Source organism: Ranitomeya imitator, chromosome 3, assembly GCF_032444005.1.
Source record: "Ranitomeya imitator isolate aRanImi1 chromosome 3, aRanImi1.pri, whole genome shotgun sequence".
Taxonomy (NCBI): Eukaryota; Metazoa; Chordata; class Amphibia; order Anura; family Dendrobatidae; genus Ranitomeya; species Ranitomeya imitator.
Genome location: NC_091284.1, coordinates 548,893,958 through 548,913,555, shown reverse-complemented (window position 1 = coordinate 548,913,555; position 19,598 = coordinate 548,893,958). Strand labels below are relative to the sequence as shown.

At 46.9% G+C, this 19,598-nt stretch overlaps 1 protein-coding gene across 1 annotated transcript in view; it reads left to right on the top strand.

The window, feature by feature from the left end:
- Positions 1-380: 380 nt before the first annotated feature.
- LAMP1 (lysosomal associated membrane protein 1) overlaps positions 381-19,598 on the top strand; it is a 31,670-nt gene continuing 12,452 nt past the window's right edge. The window contains exons 1-2 of the mRNA XM_069757883.1: positions 381-500; positions 18,651-18,772. Of these exons, the coding sequence (XP_069613984.1) occupies positions 389-500; positions 18,651-18,772 (234 nt within the window). The 5' untranslated portion in view covers positions 381-388. The remainder of the gene's footprint in view (positions 501-18,650; positions 18,773-19,598) is intronic.

The following is a 19,598-nucleotide window of genomic DNA, read 5'->3' as shown; positions in this document are numbered from 1 at the left end:
TGGTCAGAATTACAAAAAAACGGCAAGGTCTTTAAGGTCAAAATAGGCTGGGTCATGAAGGGGTTAAGGGTAGCGTAGCTCCAGGTGGGCGCCGCACCCTCTGCCTCCCCCTGGTAGCTACGCTACTGATATATATGTGGGTATTTGTGTAATTACAATGTGTAACCGGACACTTCTCTGGAGAGCTTCCCCTGCATCATGAAGCATGTGGGGCGAGTTTGTAACCTGTTATTACTTGGTGCCTTCACGCACCGGCCATTTTGGCTGCTCCAAAGCTGTGTAGCGCTCCACACATGGGACTCCGGGAAAATGGCGGCGACAGTCTTCCGGACATCCCGAGTTGACGCCCTCTGTCTTATAAACAGACCAGCCCTAGTCTTGTGATGCGATGACGTCACTCCATAGAGCACAGTGTGAGCTGAGCGCTTCCGCAGACGCCATGACGAGCAGCAGGATGAGGAGGCTCGGGGAGGCCGCGCTGGGGGTCGCGCTCATGTTCGGTAAGTGCTCGGTGTCCGGGGAGGCAGGGCGGTAGGTCTCGGTATGGCCGCCATTGGCCTCTCCCTCCAGGGATCTGCATAGCCAGCCCGCAATGGCTGATAACAGGGAACACTAGCCTCTGTGCAGCGCTAGGTCTCTGCCTCACTGAGATGGCTATATAGTAATCTGTATTGTGCTGCAGGAAGCGGCCGCTCGGGGGTCTCCGGACACCTCCGTATATAAGCCCCCCGGTCAGCGATTCTCCATGGTGAGCACAGGACTGTGGCAATGGGCCCCTGCCCCACACAGTCTGCCATTACTGCCCCTTGTGGCCGGGCCTTGCACTGCTGGGACTGTAACCCTTTCCTATGTAGTGTCCCTGGTTCTTTACAGGGCGGTCATCCTGGGCCAGCGCTGCTACCCACACTGACTGCAGTAATACCACAGAAGCTGAGGGCAGCCTTGTGTGAGGGTGCAGTAGATGGCACAGCTTGTAGGGTGGAGGCTGCTGACAGGCTCCGTGCAGTGTCTGTATGCAGCCAGCGCCCTCTAGTGGGAACTGCAGGCAGTGACGATGCGGAGCACATGCAAGACTATAGTCCCCACTTCCCCACAATGATCATTTTTTATTCTGTGTGTACTTGAAGAAATGCAAGTAACCTATAATACAATTAATGGAGTGATTGAAAACCATAAGCCTTTGTAATGTTCCAAGCAGAACATTATTTGGACATTCTCCTTTTGGATCATAGCACGTGAGGGGGCCGTACCCAACACCACCGTGGGATCCTGATACTTAAACAGTAACCAAATGTTTTGGGTATTTTTGCTCCCTTGCCAGAGAATCAGTGGTTCCAGATTCTGAGACCCCTTTCCATCTAAATTCTCAAAATACCCCATAAGTGTGGAATCTGGCTTCAGGTTTTTGTTAGCCCATCTGAGAGTGGCATTTTGTAGAGCCACAGACCCTAATTCCGGATATGTTTAACTTATTGGGCTTCTTGCTGTAGTTTTGAGTTTTATCTGCTGGGAAAGTGACACATCACTGGAATCAGGGTCTCGGTGTTAGGGTACCGTCACACAGTGGCACTTTGATCGCTAGGACGGCACGATCCATGACGTTCCAGCGATATCGTTACGATCTCGCTGTGTCTGACACGCTACTGCGATCAGGGACCCCGCTGAGAATCGTACGTCGTAGCAGATTGTTTGAAACTTTATTTTGTCGCTGGATCTCCCGCTGACATCGCTGAATCGGCGTGTATGACGCCGATTCAGCGATGTCTTCACTGGTAACCAGTGTAAACATCGGATTACTAAGCGCAGGGCCGCGCTTAGTAACCCGATATTTACCCTGGTTACCAGTGTAAATGTAAAAAAAAAAAAAAAAAAACTACATACTTAGTGTCTGGTCTGGTGTCTGGTCATGTCCCTCGCCTTCAGCTTCCCGCACCGACTGGTGAGCGCCGGCCGTAAAGTACAGCGGTGATGTCATCGCTCTGCTTTCCGGAGCTCACTGTCAGTGCAGAGAAGCAGAGCGCCGAGGGACGCGACAGGAATGTAAGTATGTAGTGTTTTTTTTTTACATTTACACTGGTAACCAGGGTAAACATCGGGTTACTAAGCACGGCCCTGCGCTTAGTAACCCGATGTTTACCCTGGTTACCAGGGGACTTCGGGATCGTTGGTCGCTGGAGAGCTGTCTGTGTGACAGCTCTCCAGCGATCGACATCGTTGTCGTATCGCTGCAGCGTCGTTTTAGTGTGACGGTACCCTTAGGTGTCGAGTTTCCGCCTTTGCACAGGGGGAATCTCCAACCATCTCTGGTGCGGTCTCCCATTCTTCTCCAGCCGCAGTGGAGTCTGCTCAGCGGAGACGTTGTTCCCAGCGTCTTGCTCAGTCTCACTCTGTGTGTGCATAGGGTTACTGCTGCTTTTCCAGCTTATGCCATTGAGGCCAGTGCTGGGCAGCGGCAAGCAGACGCTTTTGGGACTAAGTCCTGCTCTTTCCCTTCTGAGCATGCCCAGGGTGAGATCTCCCGTTGGAGATTGATGGTCACATGCTCAGATGCTGCAGCGGTTCTCATTGGTCCTCCAGGAAGGTCCTGAAGGTGCTAAACTTCTGTGGCAGCTTCCCATTGGCCCTTTATTGGAAGGTCCTATACATGCTGCAGCTATATAAGCTTCGCACGGCCATGCGCTAGTATACAATTGTAATCGTGGGCCGCCAACAGTGCAGGTTTTCAGGATTTCTTTAGTATTGCATCAGTGATAATGTGATCATCTGCACAGGTGATGATTCCAACCCCTGTGCAATACTAAGGAAATCCTGAAAACCTGCACTGTTGGCGGCCCTCGAGGCCTGGAGTTGGGAACCACTGGTGTAAGGTGTATGGCTGCAATCTAGTGCCCGGCTGAACTCACAGCATTAACACACGAAACAGCGCCTACTGCTGTGACCGCCAGTACGGTGCCACGCGCCATTAGAGCGCTTTAGCCCAAGTCAGGGTGGTTAGTGGCGTCCGCCAGTACGCCACAGTTCGCACTCTAGTACTCATTAATTATTAGTGTTATGTGCGGTACTGCGGCCCTGTGACGCAACAGGGTTTGCTTCCTTCACATGGGGTGAAGTTAACCAGTGTGTGTTTTCATATTGTACCGCCATATAGTCCGTCATTACTTGGCAGCAGGTTCCATCTCTGCACGGTGGACCCCGGGCTGCGAACGCACCTTATTCCATCTTATTATTTGGTGCGTTCCGCTAGCCCTAACACTCTGTCCCCACAGTATGATCCTATCAGATTAGGTTGCAAAAACCTGGTGTTTCCCTTTACAAGGCAAGGAAATACTGGAGCTAGCACAGATCACTGCTGGCTGTATAACACAGCTGGTACCTGCTTATGACACGAGCTCTGAGCCCACTGCATTCACCCATCACTAGATGTGCTGACGGGTGTACGCCACTGACTGAAGTCTGCGGATCTTCTGAGTCGCGTGCTCCTCGCCTGACATGCTACTGCCATCAGACACTAGTGACATATCTGGCCTAGCTTTTGCCACTGCAGTGCGTAACTTATAAAGTCGGTGAGTGCTGCCATGCCCCATCCAGGCTTCGCCCCCCCCTGGCTAAGCTGCCCAGTACTGGCATGAAAATACCAAGTCACAACATTTTTGTGCAGCTTTGAATTGCACAAAAAATTAACCTTTCAATGTGTTTTACTCCAGAAAACTGTCAAAAATGTTGTGCACCAGCCCCTAAATCCGTTGTCCGTGCAGCAGTGCTGAAGGGGTGGGTGTAGTGTAGTCTGGGGAGGTCATAACAGGAGGAACAGGGGTAGAACATGGCTGACCAGTTTTACTGCAGATCCCCCCCCTGGACTGGAGTGCTCAGTCAATCGACTACATCTTCCCACCTACTTGTTTTCCCTCTATCTCCACCTCCCTCTATTTTGATTGACACTCTGGCTTTATAGGGCCAGAGAAGGGTGGGGTTGGTGGAGGGGAATAAGTAGGTGGGAAGGTGTAGTTGAATGTTTGGCCACACCAAGGGTGCACTGAGTTCCTATACTTGGTTTGAACACTCATTCTGTGCTGACAGTCCTTTTTTTGGGGGGGAACCTGTCAGCAGGATTGCGCACAGTAACCTACAGTGTCAGGTCGGTGCTGTTATACTGATTAAAATGATACCTTGGTTGATGAGATCCGTCTTGTGGTTGTTGTTTAACCCCTTAAACCCTGAGCTTTTGTCGGTTTTGCGTTTTCGTTTTTTGCTCCCCTTTCCAGAGCCACAACTTTATTTATTTTTCCGTCAATATGGCCATGTGAGGGCTTATTTTTTTGCAGGACCTGTTGCACTTTTGAACGACCTCATTGGTTTTACCATGTCGTGTACTAGAAAGCTGGAAAATAATTCCAAGTGCTGTGAAATTGCAAAAAAAAGTGCAATCCCACACTTGTTTTGTTTGGCTTATTTGCTAGGTTCACTAAATGCTAAAACTGACCTGCCATTATGATTCTCCAGGTCATTACAAGTTCATTGAGACCAAACATTTCTTGGTTCTTTTTTACACTGTGTTCCAAATTATTATGCACAAAGAGTTTAGGAGTGATGAGGTTAGAATTTTTTTGTTTGTCATTTAAACTCATTGATGGTGATGTGTGTCAGGGCTCTTTATATCGCTGAAAGCAATTGCAGATATCTGTGCAAATTAGTTTGGCAAGTCTGTCCAAATAAAGGCAAGACTACTTAAGAAGGCTGCTCCACATTATTAAGCAGCCTACATTTTTGGCCAAAATGGGAAAGGAAAAGGATGTGTCGGCTGCTGAGAAGCAACAAAATGTGGAGTATTTAGGTCAAGGCATGACTACAATCAACATTGCCAAGACACTTCATCGTGATCATCACACAATAAAGAAGTATGTAGCAGATTCCCAGCACACACGTGTGCGTGCTGATAAGGAAAAATTTAGGACTCTTTCCAACAGGCAATAGCGTAAGGTTAAAAGAGCAGCTGCAAAAATGCCTTGTCATAGCAGCAGACAAGTTTTTGAAGCTGCTGGTGCCTCCAACGTCCCCAGAACAACAAGATGCAGGGTCCTTCAGAGGTTTGCGGCTGTGCGTAAGCCATCCTGTCGACCACCTCTATCCACTGCACACAAGCAGAAACGGCTCCAGTGGGCCAAACGATACATGAAGACTGACTTCCAAACTGTTTTGTTCACCGATGAGTGCCGTGCAACGCTTGATGGTCCAGATGGATGGAGTGGAGGATGGCTGGTTGATGACACCCCATGAAAACACGGCTAAGGGCGCCAACAAGGAGGAGGTGGAGTAATGTTTTGGGCTGGAATCATGGGGAGAGAGATTGTTGGCCCCTTTATGATCCCTGAAGGGGTAAAGATGAACTCCATAATCTATGTGGAATTTCTAAAACACTTCCTGCCATGGTTCAAGAGGAAGAACCGTGCTTTCTGCAGCAAGATCACTTTCCAGGACATCCCTCCTGACAGCACCCCGGAGGACGTCCTCGTCCTCCTCGCAGGGACACACGCAGAGAAACAGCAGGCTTACCGGGCTCAGGAGGATCGGGCGGGCCTTCCAAACCTTCCTCCTGTCAAGCGGCCCAGGGTCGAAACTCCCCGGGGGGAGTCCCTCTACCCCAAAGGCCCGGAGCGGGACGAGGCTCCGGGATCGAACCACTCCTCCCGGTGGGAGGCTTTCGGTTCAGGACGCGGCGGCGATCCATCAGTGTCTCCATTTGGCAGAGCACGCAGGTTCGGAGACGCTACAGCGGCCGGCACTTCCGCGTATGGGGAGTCGCGTCACTTCCGGTCTCATCAGAGCCGGCGGAACGTCACTTCCGGTGGCGTTCTATGAGCGGTAAAGCAGACGCTCCAGCAGGAGAACACCGACAGAGCGGTCGCTACTGCGCTAGCGTCCAGCACCTGAGGAGGAGGTCGTATTGTCTGCTACAGGCTATGGAAGAAAAACGTCGAGGAGGGGGTAAGTCTGCCCTGGGCAGTACACCCCTTTTATCCAGGAGATCCCTCGTTCCATCTAGCCTATTCTCCCTATCTTATGTTGTCTTGGATAAGGGAAACCCCCGCTGCTCCCCCGGTCACGACTAAAAAGTCTGGGAAGGTCACGGTGAAGAGCTACAGATGTCCCATATGCCATATTAAACTACCAGATTCCCATGGCAAGACCCTCTGTGATACCTGCACGTCTAAGATCATGAAGGACGAGCAGTCATCACTGTTTTGAGATGAGATCCCTTATTCGGGAGGAAGTGCAGGCTTCTATAGCCAGCCTATCACATTCTCGGCCTGCCAGTCCCATAGCTGGTCGCAAGCGGGCCAGGAAGGAGGAGGAGCCAGAGTATTCTTCTGATGAAGGTTCCGAGCTCAGGGACTCGCTATCAGAGGAGGAGGGAGAGATTCCCGTAGAAAACCAGGACCGGGGCAGGAAGTACCTCTTCCGTTCTGAAGAGACAGATGAACTGGTCCAGGCGGTCAGGAATACGATGCAGGTTGAAGACACTGCTAAGCCACAGTCCAGACAGGACTTAATGTTCGGGGGTCTTGTGGCACGAAACCAGACTGTTTCCCATTAGTGACCATATTAAGGCTATGAAAAAATAAAGAGCTAGCACTCGACAAATACATAAAGTTTCTTGATGGTGCTAGTGAACGGGATCCAAAGACCCCCAGTAACTGAAGAAAAAACAAAACACTGCACTCATCCAGTTCAAATGCGTTAAGGTGAAAAAGTTTATTGAAGACGTGAGGGCAAAAACAGTAAGGCAGCAAGTTTCAGCAAGTTTTAACGTTTCGGCCACTCAGTGGCCTTGTTCACAAATGGTGCCTTAGGAACTGTTTGTGATACGTCGTGTAAGTACAGGGACAAAGTAATATGTAGCCAGGTACGGGTAGTCCGGCTGTGTCCCTGATGACGGATTGAATTGTTCTATTATGCAATGGTCAGGAACTGTAGTATAGTCCAGTGATAAATTTGAGACATCTGTCCAAGGTCAGGTTGGCTGTAATCTGGATTGTTACGTTGGTTATTTATATGGCTCAGCAGGCTCGAGGTTTCCAGCAGAGGAAATGGGGTGAGGCCGGGAATGTTAAAAGTTCCTTCATGCCGTGTCTGTCACCTTAGTAAGGACCTATGTGCAGTCATTGGTGATGCAATGGATGCGCGGTCCGGGGTTGCACAATCCGCAGCTGGAGGTGCCGTGGGATGCGCCGACACAGACCGCCGGTCCTACCGCCTAGACACTGTCTGTGTCGGCGCATCCCACGGCACCTCCAGCTGCGGATTGTGCAACCCCGGACCGCGCATCCATTGCATCACCGCGCATCCATTGCATCACCAATGACTGCACATAGGTCCTTACTAAGGTGACAGACACGGCATGAAGGAACTTTTAACATTCCCGGCCTCACCCCATTTCCTCTGCTGGAAACCTCGAGCCTGCTGAGCCATATAAATAACCAACGTAACAATCCAGATTACAGCCAACCTGACCTTGGACAGATGTCTCAAATTTATCACTGGACTATACTACAGTTCCTGACCATTGCATAATAGAACAATTCAATCCGTCATCAGGGACACAGCCGGACTACCCGTACCTGGCTACATATTACTTTGTCCCTGTACTTACACGACTTATCACAAACAGTTCCTAAGGCACCATTTGTGAACAAGGCCACTGAGTGGCCGAAACGTTAAAACTTGCTGAAACTTGCTGCCTTACTGTTTTTGCCCTCACGTCTTCAATAAACTTTTTCACCTTAACGCATTTGAACTGGATGAGTGCAGTGTTTTGTTTTTTCTTCATATTAAGGCTATGATCCTGGAGGAATGGAAGAATGCTGAACGCAGACTAGTGTTATCTCGTGACTTTAAAAGTCGCCTGCCATTCGATCCTGAGGATGTCAAGCTATGGGAGGATATAAAGGCACAGATGATTGGCCTCGGGGAGACCAAAACATCCAACACTGCGGAGACACCATCACGTGTTTCTCAACGCAGTGATTCCAGAACACTGCCCCCATCCCTTATGGGAAATATGCAGATGCATGTAAAGAAGCTGCGGAGACACCATCACGTGTTTCTCGACGCAAGCAGTGAATAGCCAGGCCTTTCCCTGGGAAGGAACAACCACGGGAAGGGCAGCATCCTATGGAGGAAAGCCACCTATGCCAAGCATGGTATCCATCCACAGACAGCTGTGCCTTTATAGCCTTTTTACTAGGCACTGCTCCTAATAGCCAGATTCCTACTCCACACTAATGAGGGGCAAACACCCTGAAACAGCTGTCTGTGGATGGATACCATGCTTGGCATAGGTGGCTTTCCTTCATAGGATGCTGCCCTTCCCGTGGTTGTTCCTTCCCGGGGAAAGGCCTGGCTATTCACTGCTTGCGTCGAGAAACACGTGATGGTGTCTCCGCAGCTTCTTTACAAGCTATGGGAGGAGACCCCTAAAATTGATGTTCCGGTTGCAAAAGTAACAAAAAAGACTGCTATACCTTTCGAAGACTCCTCTAGTCTTTGTGATCCTATGGACAGGAAGGCTGACATACTCCTTAAAAGGGCTTGGGAGGCGTCCGCAGCCCTGATTGAAACTAACATAGCGACCACTTCGGTGGCCAGATCTATGTATCTATGGATGGGGCAGTTGGAAGAGCAGCTGTCCAATAAGACTCCCAGATCTGATATTCTGCATTCCCTTCCCATAATGAAATCAGCAATGGCTTTCTTATCGGATATGACAGCCGAATCTGTTAGATTTTCAGCCCGTAATAGTTCTCTATCTAATGCGGCTAGGAGGGCAGTGTGGCTAAGGTCATGGTCAGGTGACAATGCCTCCAAATCCAAACTCTGCTCTATCCCTTTTTCGTGACAGAGGGTGTTTGGACCAGCTTTAGACTCCATCCTCGAGTCAGCCTCAGATAAAAAGAAGGGATTTCCGGAGGACAAACCTAAACGTTCTCAGTCCTTTCAGAGAGGCTTCTTCTCCAGAAAGCAGTTCGATCAGAGGGGTCAGGGTCGGTCCAGCAGAGGATCCTACAGAGGCTCCCGGGGACAAAGTAGTAGGAACAGAGGTTCTTTCTTTAACCCTGCCTATAAGAACAAGTCTTTATGACGCCACGTGTATCGGGGGAGGCTTCGGAGGTTTGCAGGAAATTGGGCGCAAATTACGCAAAATCAATGGTTAGTGTAGAACTTTATTCTCCTCCCCCAGAAAGGTACATTACACCTACGTTAGTCGTGGCAGATTCGGCCATACTAAAAGACTTACAGGACATGATGAGGACAGAGGTAATAATTCCTGTCCCTCAGTCAGAGTTGGGGGAAAGGTCACTACTCTTCCCTTTTCACTATCGCACGGCCATCTGGCGACACCTGCACCATAATAAATTTAAAACCTTTGAACCATTGGGTGAGATACAAAAGGTTCCGCATGGAATCCATTCGTTCAGCAATCCCACTTATAAATCAAAATGCGGTCATGTGATCGACCTAAAAAGGGCCTACCAGGTCCCAGTACATCTGTTATCTCAGAACCTGCTGAGATTTGCAGTAGCTCTGCCATCTCGGACCTGCCACTATCAATTTCAAGGCCTCCCCTTCGGTCTGGCTTCTGCTCCTCGTATTTTTACCAAACTTGTATCAGATGGTGGCCTTCCTAAGGAATCAGGGCATCATAATTCCGTATTTAGACGATTTCCTTCTCGTGGCAGATTCCATAAAGCTTCTGGAAGATCGGAGAGCGGACTATTGCTCTAATGAGACATCTCGGATGGGTGATAAACTGGCAGAGATCCGATCTTGTACCAGAGCAAAGGAAAACCTTCCTGGGGGTGCTTCTGGACTCCAGACGCAGAATATCTTTATTAACCGACTTCAAGAGAATGATAATCCAGACTAGAGTCCGATACCTGTTGGAACATCGAGTTACCATAAGGACGGCTATGAAGGTTCTAGGCCTAATGACAGCTTGTATACCATGCGTCAGATGGGCACAGGCGCATTCAAGACAGCTACAAAAGCAGATCTTGGCCACCTGGGATCGACGTCAGTCATCACTAGAGGCTCCATTAAGGCTGACGGGTCTAACAAGAAGATCTCTCTTCTGGTGGATACGATCAAAAAATCTAAAGGTGGGAGTTCTGTGGATCACTTCCCCTTACGTAGTGATTACTACGGACGCCAGCGCATGGGGCTGGGGAGCTCATCTACAAGGCAGAATTTTGCAAGGCAAGTGGCCAGAAAGTATAAAAAACAGATCGTCCAATTTCAGAGAACTCTACGCCGTATGGCAAGCATTAAGACACAATCGGCTCAGTCTCTCAGATTGTCACGTAAGAATATTCTCAGACAACGTAACAAGTCTCATTCCTGAACCATCAGGGAGGACCAAGATATCAACCACTGTAGGACCTAGCAGAGATGATCTTCAGCTGGGCAGAAGACACAGTGCTATCCATAACAGCGATCCATCTAGAAGGATCCCAGAATGTGGTAGCGGATTACCTAAACAGGCGGAACCTGTGTCCAACAGAGTGGGAATTGGAGCAGAGCATATTTCGAAGATTATGTCTCAGATGGGGAACTCCCAACATCGACTTATTCGCAAGCAGGAGGAACGCGAAGACACCAAGATTCTTCTCCCTGAACCCCTCGGATTTGCCAGAAGGGGTAGATGCTCTGAGCCAGCGATGGGATCAACCTCTGTCATATGCATTTCCACCACTGGCGTTAATTCCAGCTGTACTGCGAAAGATCAAGGAAGATCAGGCGGCAGTCAAACTAATCGTACCGCACTGGCCAAGAAGGAGCTGGTTTCCAGTGCTGGGGACTCTAGCAATCGACAATCCAGTCGAATTGCCCATCAGAGGGAAAGTCATTCACCAGGGTCCAGTGTATCACCCAGACCCAAGCAAACTCCGTCTTTCAGCCTGGATCCTGAAAGGGACATCCTGAAGTCAAAAGGTCTATCAGACCAGGTCATATCTACTATCCAGGGTAGTAGAAAACCAATTACCTCAGCCATCTACAGGAAGATCTGGAAACTCTTTTGTCTAGAAAGTGGCAGGTCTGACGTTGTATCAGACTCTCCGGACATCCCGGGTATCTTAGACTTTCTACAGAAAGGGTTTAATTTAGGTCTTCGTCCCAGCACATTGAAGGTCCAGGTGTCCGCGCTAAGTTCATTCCTGGACTACCCTTTGGCATCTCACCCATGGATAATAAGGTTCATTAGGGCCACTCAGAGAATGCGTCCCTCCATTAGACAGCTGTCTCCATCTTGGGACCTTAACTTGGTTCTTAGGGCCCTATGTAGGGGCGTCTACTCTTCAGGGGATAATATGCCTATTCTCACTCGTAAAATAGCTTTTTTTAGTGGCGATCACTACGGCTAAGAGGGTTGGAGAGATTCAGGCTCTTTGTATCAGAGATCCTTACCTACAGATCAGGGAAGACTGCCTAATCCTGAAACTAGATCCAGCCTTTATCCCGAAGCTAGCCTCTACTAAAAATAGAAATCAGGAAATTATTCTCCCTTCATTTTGTAGTAATCCAGCTAACGACAAAGAAAGGGCCCTCCATTCTCTGGATGTTAGGCAAGGGGTATTAGACTACTTAAAAGCCACAGACTCTTGGCGTTTAGATCCAAACCTTTTCATTCTGTTCGGGGGAAAGAATAAGGGTAAGAAGGCCTTTAAGGCCTCTATTGCTCGTTGGATCACTAATGTGATCTCAGACGCTTATCGGTCAGAAGGTATCTTCCCCCCCCCCCCCTTCAAGGTTTAAAAGCTCATTCTACCCGTGGTGTTTCTGCCTCCTAAGCGGAGCGTTCGGGAGCTTCGGTAGAACAGATCTGTAAGGCCGCAACGTGGGCCAAGGCTGACACTTTATGTAGACATTATAAACTTGATGTAACTTCTGGTCAGCACACGACTTTTGGGAGGAAGGTCCTCCAGGCGGTAATCCCACCCTGAGGAGGTCCTTTGGTACTCTCCGGGGTGCTGTCAGGAGGGACGTCCTGGAAAATAGATATTAGTCATACCGGTAATTGTTTCCAGGAGTCCATACTGACAGCACCGGTAGTTCCCCTCCACATGTATGTAATAAACTCGGGTGTATTCAGACTTGTGCCTATATATTATTTTGTAATGTAATTAAGTCATTAAAAAATTTTTATTTGCATTATTCCATGATTTGGTTCTTGTTACAACACTGAAGATCGGTGGGTGGAACCGGATATTTGAACTCTCGTGTGTTTCCTGTCCCTGCGAGGAGGAGGAGGACGTCCTCCGGGGTGCTGTCAGTATGGACTCCTGGAAACATAATTACCGGTATGACTAATACCTATTTTCATGCATGATAATGCACCGTCTCATTCTGCAAAAAACACATCTGCATCTCTGGCTGCTATGGGCATAAGAGGACAAACTTATGGTGTTGCCACCATCTTCCCCTGACCTCAACCCCATTGAGAACCTCTGGAGCATCATCAAAAGGAGTGTCTATGATGGCGGGAGGCAGTTCACATCTAAGCAACAGCTCTGGGAGGGTATTCTGTCCACATGCAAAATAATTGAAGCAGAAACCATCCAAAAACTGACAAATTCAATGGACGAGAGAGTTCAGAAGCTTCTTTCGAACAAGGGGTCCTATGTGCAAATGTAAAATCACCTAGAATAAAGTTTTCACTTGAAAACCGTTTGATTTCATTTTGTAATAAGCTGATAATGCTTATAACTTCACAATTGACCATTTTTTGTTCAAAATTAAATTAAAAAAGGTTGAAAACTCTGCTGTGCATAATAATTTGGAACATGCATTTTGATTGCTTATTTAAGAAAAAAAAAAAAAAGATACAAAGAGGCAGTTTGTTCCAAAACATTGCAGTTATACTAGAATAGAATTGCGCCATTTTCCGAGAACTGTAGCTTTTCGATTTTTTTTTTTTTTTTTTTTTTTTTTTTTTTTTTTTTTTTTGAGATCTGGGGTCGGGTGATGGCATATTTTTTTTTGTGTGCCGAGCTCATGTTTTTAATGATACCATTTCGGTGCAGATACGTTCTTTTGATCGTCCATTATTGCATTTTAATACAATGTCGCGGCGACCAAAAAATCAGACGTACTATTCCGCCCGATGGCAGAAAAGGGTTAATTTTTTTTTTTCCTTTTTGTTAGAGACTCTCGTGCCCTAAGGTGGGGTTGGAGAGGTTGGGGTATGTGGTGCTCTGATTAGATATTCATAATGCAGACTGCTGGAGGTCACTGATCCCACACTGACCTGCCCCCTAGTATACATAATGAATACCCAACATGCTGAATAAAAAAAAAAATCCCTTCTGCAGGCAGCTGCCGGCCGTGGCTCCTGCGCTGCAGCATAATCACATGTGTACTTTGCACTTATTCCTTTTTGCAGATTTTCTTGAGCGAGGTAGTCATTTTGAAAATGGCGCCCGCCGTGCCTCCGCAGTAGCAGCTTATCTGTGTGCATAAAGATCTGATAGTTGCTGTTGTGCAGGCGGCGCCATCTTGCTGTAGAAGAAGAAAAAGTCCTCAACCAAGATGGTGCCACCCACACATGCGCAATGGCTGCTCTAGGAGATTACCAACAGCTGCCTGCAGAAGGTTTCTTTTTTTCTTCAGTATGTTAGATATTCATTATGTAAACTAGGGGGTAGATCAGTGTGGGATCAGTGAACCTGTCAGCAGTCTGCATTATGAATACCTAATCAGAGCACCACATACTCCAACCCCGCCTTAGGGCACGAGAATCTCATTAACACAAAACGGAAAACAAAGGTTATACAAGAACCACAAGAAGGATTACATCACCCAGGTATCATTGTAATCAGTATAACGGCGCCGACCTGACACTGTGTAGGTTACTGTGGCCAATCCTGCTCACAGGTTCCCTTTAAATCCTACTATGAACTCCTTTTTATCGTTGTGGCATTTTAGACAAAAATACACTGTTTAGGTCAGATGTGCCATAAAGCAGATTACCACCGGGATCAGGTACTTCCCAGGGTCCATACTGCGCATGATACAAAAAGCAGACGGTGTAGACTCGCCTTGTTGGGTCCTTTCAATGATTCTCTGCATGGAGATGCCACTCCTGCCCCTTGTGGCCAAAGACTGCATAAGAAAGATTTTAATGCTGATTTTTGATTAAAGTGCTTCCAAAAACTCTAATTCCGTATAGTAGAAACTGGGATGTGAAAATCCAATTAGGATGTGATTTCAGGCTGCCGTTTTTTATATTAAATCTGAAACTCTTGGTATACTACATCATGCTCTTATTTATAGTGAGTGCAAATTTTTACAACATGGGATAAAACTCTTAAATATTTAAATCAAGAATCTGTTGGATAATCTTTTGCTCTATATGGTATAAAAGCAGCAGAGATCTGGAGTAAGCGCTGGTGCTGTGGGGTTTATCCACTGCTGTCATAAGTAGAAGTGTCTATGGCCCCTGCCCAGTATAAGGAGACTGGTCCCAGTCTGTGCAGGTAGATGTGCGGCCATCTGGTACCGGGCTTGTCCTCCGGCATTCCCCTCCTCGCTGCGGCAGACATGACCCATTGTGTAATGTTCAGAACTTCTCTTCCTCGTTTCATAAAACCGGTTTACCTGGAGGCTTCTCATTATGTGGTGAGAGAACAGCCGCGCCCAGGCAAGTAATCCTCCTCTCAGCAGGCACTACATGGCATCCACCAACTCCATAGCAACTCTTCACTAACACCAGGCAGTGCTGAGCCCTACTCCCTGACCCAATGGGCACCTGTGCTGGGGAAGCTGCCAGTGGGTCATCGCGGTGCCTGTAGTAACACTTGGGTTACATGGATCCCATTATTGTCCATGTAATGAAGGATACCGCAGAACTGTAGCTGCTTTTCTTCGTGTAGTGCCTCTTGTGAGGTGTGGGGAAAGCAAACATGCCCCCTCTGCTCTATTGGTGTTATGTTGTGAGATGGGTTGTCAGAACCTGGCTGGGAATCTTCAGTGATGACATCGGTACATGGAAACACTAACGATGATTTTTATCCTTCTTGAGATGCCCTTTAGGCCTGCCTCCCCCCAATGTCCCGCTAGCCACTGGTGGGCCCGTTACATCTTGTAGTGGCTGGTCTTGGTATTGCAAAGGACGGAGCTGCAGTACTGGCCACAGGCGCTCCAAAATGTATAGTACTGTACACTGTGGCCCCTTCAGTCAGCTGATGAGTGGGCTTCCGGGACTCAAACCCCCACCAATCCTATATTACTGGCCGAGCCTAAATAAGAGCAGTCAATCACGCTGTGGATTCCATTTACCAAATCCGCAGTGAAAAACCGCTGTGGTTTTTACTGCAGATTTACCGCGGTTTCCTCTGCGGGTTTTCACCTGCAGATTTCTATTGGAGCAGGGGCAAACCCACAGCAGACTCCGCAGAGGGAATTGACAAGCTGCGGAAAATAGACCGCTGCGTTTCCGTACGGCTTTTTCCGCAGCATGTGCACTGCGGATTTCATTTCCCATTGCTTTACATGGTACTGTAAATGCATGGGAAACTGCTGTGGATCCGCAGCGTGTGCACATACCCTAAGGAATGTCAGCGGATGTTCACTATGTAATCTGACACAGCATGATGCAAGGAGAAAGATCCTGATTCTGGCAATGTATCGATAGGTCCAGCAGTTATGATTTAAATCACTGTTTTCTTTGCTGCTGAGCTATAACCTCACCCAAACTCCTGATTATCAGCTCTGTCACTATACAATGTACATAAAGCTGCCAATCGGTGGTGGGGGTGTGACTGGACTAGGAGGCACATATTAGCTTGTCCTGTAGTGATAAATCGCTGATTGTTCTGAAACGGCAAAAGACATCCTATTAAATGGCTTGTCCAGGACTTGGATACAGAATCTCTTTGTTGTGATGTTAGCAGAAACAGCTGCATTGCTGGCAGGAGTGGGGTGCGACGGCTCTCTGCTAACCACAACAGACAGAACTTGACAACTACCTGTGGGTTTTTTTTTTTTTTTTGTTCTTAAGCCTGTAGTTAAAATTGTCCTGGGTAACACCTATTTAAAGCACCACTCCAGTATGTATGTGTATAATAATGATGATAATAATTATATACCCTGCCCCCCGTCATATACTTGGCCTCCGGTGTCATTACCGTTTCTTGACGCCATCTTGTGAGCACAGCTTCTGAGTGGCCAGAAGTCTGAGTGGCCCCCCCCCCGGGCTGAAGTACCACTCCCCCTGTCCCTGCAGATCGGGTGAAATTGGAGTTAACCCTTTCACCCGATCTGCAGGGACGCGGTCCCTCCATGACGCATATGCTGCGTCAGGGGTCGGATTGGCACCGACTTTAATGACGCAGCGTATGCGTCATAGGTCGGGAAGGGGTATAAGTGCTCACCACACATCTAGATAAGTTCCTTACAGGGTCTAGTTTCCAAAATGGGGTCATTTGTGGGGGGTTTCCACTGGTTAGGCACATCAAGGGCTCTCTAAACGTGACATGGCGTCCGATCTTAATTCCAGCCAATTCTACATTGAAAAAGTAAAACGGCACTCCTCCTCTTCCAAGCTCTGGGGTATCGACGTACTCGGAAGAAATTGCACAACAAAATTTATGGTTAAATTTCTGTTTTTACATTTGTGAAAAAAAAAAAAAAAAAAAATGGTTCTCAAGTAAAATGTTAAATGTACATTTCTTCCTTCCACATTGTTTCAGTTCCTGTGAAGCACGTAAAGGGTTAATAAACTTCTTGAATGTGGTTTTGAGCACCTTGAGGGGTGCAGTTTTTAGAATGGTGTCACACTTGGGTATTTTCTATAATCTAGACCCCTCAAAATGACTTCAAATGAGATGTCCCCCAAAAAAATGGTGTTGTAAAAATGAGAAATTGCTGGTCAACTTTTAACCCTTATAACTCCCTAACACAAAAAAATTGGTTTCCAAAATTGTGCGGATGTAGACATGTGGAAAATGTTATTTCTGAACTATTTTTTGTGACACCTCTCTCTGATTTAAGGGCATAAAAATACAAAATTTTGAAAATTGCAAAATTTTAAATTTTTTTTTTTGCCATATTTGTTTTTTTTCATAAATAATCGCAAGTAATATCAAAGATATGTTACCAATAACATGAAGTACAATATGTCACGAAAAAAGTCACAGAATCACTGGGATCCGTTAAAGCGTTCCAGAGTTATAACCTCATAAAGTGACAGTGGTCATAATTGTAAAAATTGGCCCGCTCATTAAGTACCAAATTGGCTCTGTCACTGAGGCTATGTGCACACGTTGCGGATTAGGCTTAGGAATTTCTGGTGCAATCCTCCTTGCAGAAAACGCAGCTGCGAATTTGTCGTGTGTTTTTTTTTTTTTTTTTTTTTTTTTTTTTGTGCGTTTTAGCTACAGGCTTCTTGCGGATTTGCTGCGTTTTTTTATTTTTTATTTACCCCTGCGGTTTTCTATAATGGAATGGGTACCAAAATGCTGCAGATTCACAAAAGTGACATGCTACTTCTTTTAAACCGCAGCGGATTTTCCGCAAAGTGTGCACATGTTTTTTTCTCATTGATTTACATTGTACTGTAAATCAATTGCGGATCTGCAGCGTTTCTGCACTGCAAAAAACGCTGCGGATCTGCAGAGATTCCGCAATGTGTGCACATAGCCTTAGGGGTTAAAAAAAAAAAAAAAAAACACACTGGAGGGGTGCTTCAAGTAAGGCTATGTGCACACGTTGCAGAATGGGGTGCAGAATTTTCTGCACAAAATCCGAATCTCCTGGCAGGTTCCGCAGGTGCAGATGTGCCGCGGATTTTGTGCGGGTTTTTATGCAGAATTGATGTGGATTTTCTGCGGTTTTTACCACTGTGGATTTCTATAATGGAGGGGTGCAGAAACACTGCAGATCCGCACAAAAGTGACATGCACTTCTTTTAAATCCGCAGCATTTCCGCGCGGATTTTTCCGCACAGCTTATTTTTTTTTCTCCCATTGATTTACATTGTACTGTAAATCACAGTGCGCATCTGCAGTGTTTCTGCGCGGAAAAATCCGCTGCGGATCCGCACTAAATCAGCATCGTGTGCACATAGCCTAACACATCGCTGCAATCGAGCGCTCTGCCCCCAAATTATGGTGCTCTTAGATTTCATGGCAAAAACCTGCCGACGAATTCTCTATCGGCCATACAATCAGTATTTGGTCTGTATTTGTGGTTACAAAACCAGGAGTGGACCAGTCAGAGGAAAAGTGTAATAGAAACATGTCACCACTTGGGTATTTATCACCCACTCCTGGTTTTGTGTGTGAACATGGTCTAAAAGTATAAGTGCACTTTATTAATTTAATTTATTTTTTTTCTGGTCTCATTCCGTTTAAGACCCTTCAAATTAATGACTAGTGCCTATACAGTGAAATGAAGGATAAATTGCGCCCAGTCTTTCCTGGATTGTATTATTTTTAGTGTTGTGCTATGTGGCACGAGCCTTGGCATGTGGTGTGCCGTGCTGCTGCCTCTTATACATATGTTTAGCTGCGTTATATAGGAGCTGTTTCATCACCAAGTACTTGTGACATGTAGGATTTCCATTTACGATTTCATGTGTTTCTCGTTTTCTTTCTTAGGCATTTTCCAGTTTGGCAGCTGTGTACACTTTGATGTGAAGGATGAAGGCACTAAAACCAGCTGTATATTGGCTGACCTGTCCGTTAACTTCACCGTTGATTATAAGCGTGGAGAAAAACAGGTAAAGTCCACAGATCTCGCTCCTTTAGATCTGCGCTTCATGTCTTCCATATGTGATGCTAAAGATTATCCTGTTCGTAACCAAAGTTGGCCATTGCATGGAGTCATGAGCCTGCTCCTGGGAAGGACTCGTTCTCGACCTGCTTTATCCGCTGCCTATAGACTATATGTCCGGGCAGTCCACACTTTTCCATGCAGTGACGCTGTAATAGACTATATGTCCGGGCAGTCCACACCTTTCCATGCAGTGACGCTGTAATAGACTATATGTCCGGGCAGTCCACACCTTTCCATGCAGTGACGCTCTAATAGACTATATGTCCGGGCAGTCCACACCTTTCCATGCAGTGACGCTGTAATAGACTATATGTCCGGGCAGTCCACACCTTTCCATGCAGTGACGCTGTAAGCAGGGTTGCTATCAACCATAAGAAAAAGAAGCGCAAAGTCCAATAATATAAAGGGTAAACACCATCATACCTCCTAAGTCAAACTAAAGTACAAAACCTTATAAATTTCCTACTGGTTTTGTATCAAATCTTTCCTTTTGAATCAGGAGGTCAGCCATTGCCTTTTCACACCAATAAATTTTTTTTTTTTTTTATACTTTTTACACCTGCAGTAATTGGCGGTGTTAACAAAATGGGTTAATTCTAAATTTTAGTTACTGTGCTATTAATGACATAGTTGGTGGTGCAATGAGAGTAGCAAAAAATGTTGAAAGTGAAATCTTGCCCCTGATTTTTGATTTTCATGAGCTCATTCAGATGGGATGGAAGAGCCTACAAGTAATGAGGCGTGTGTTGCTCATTGAGCAGAAACAATGG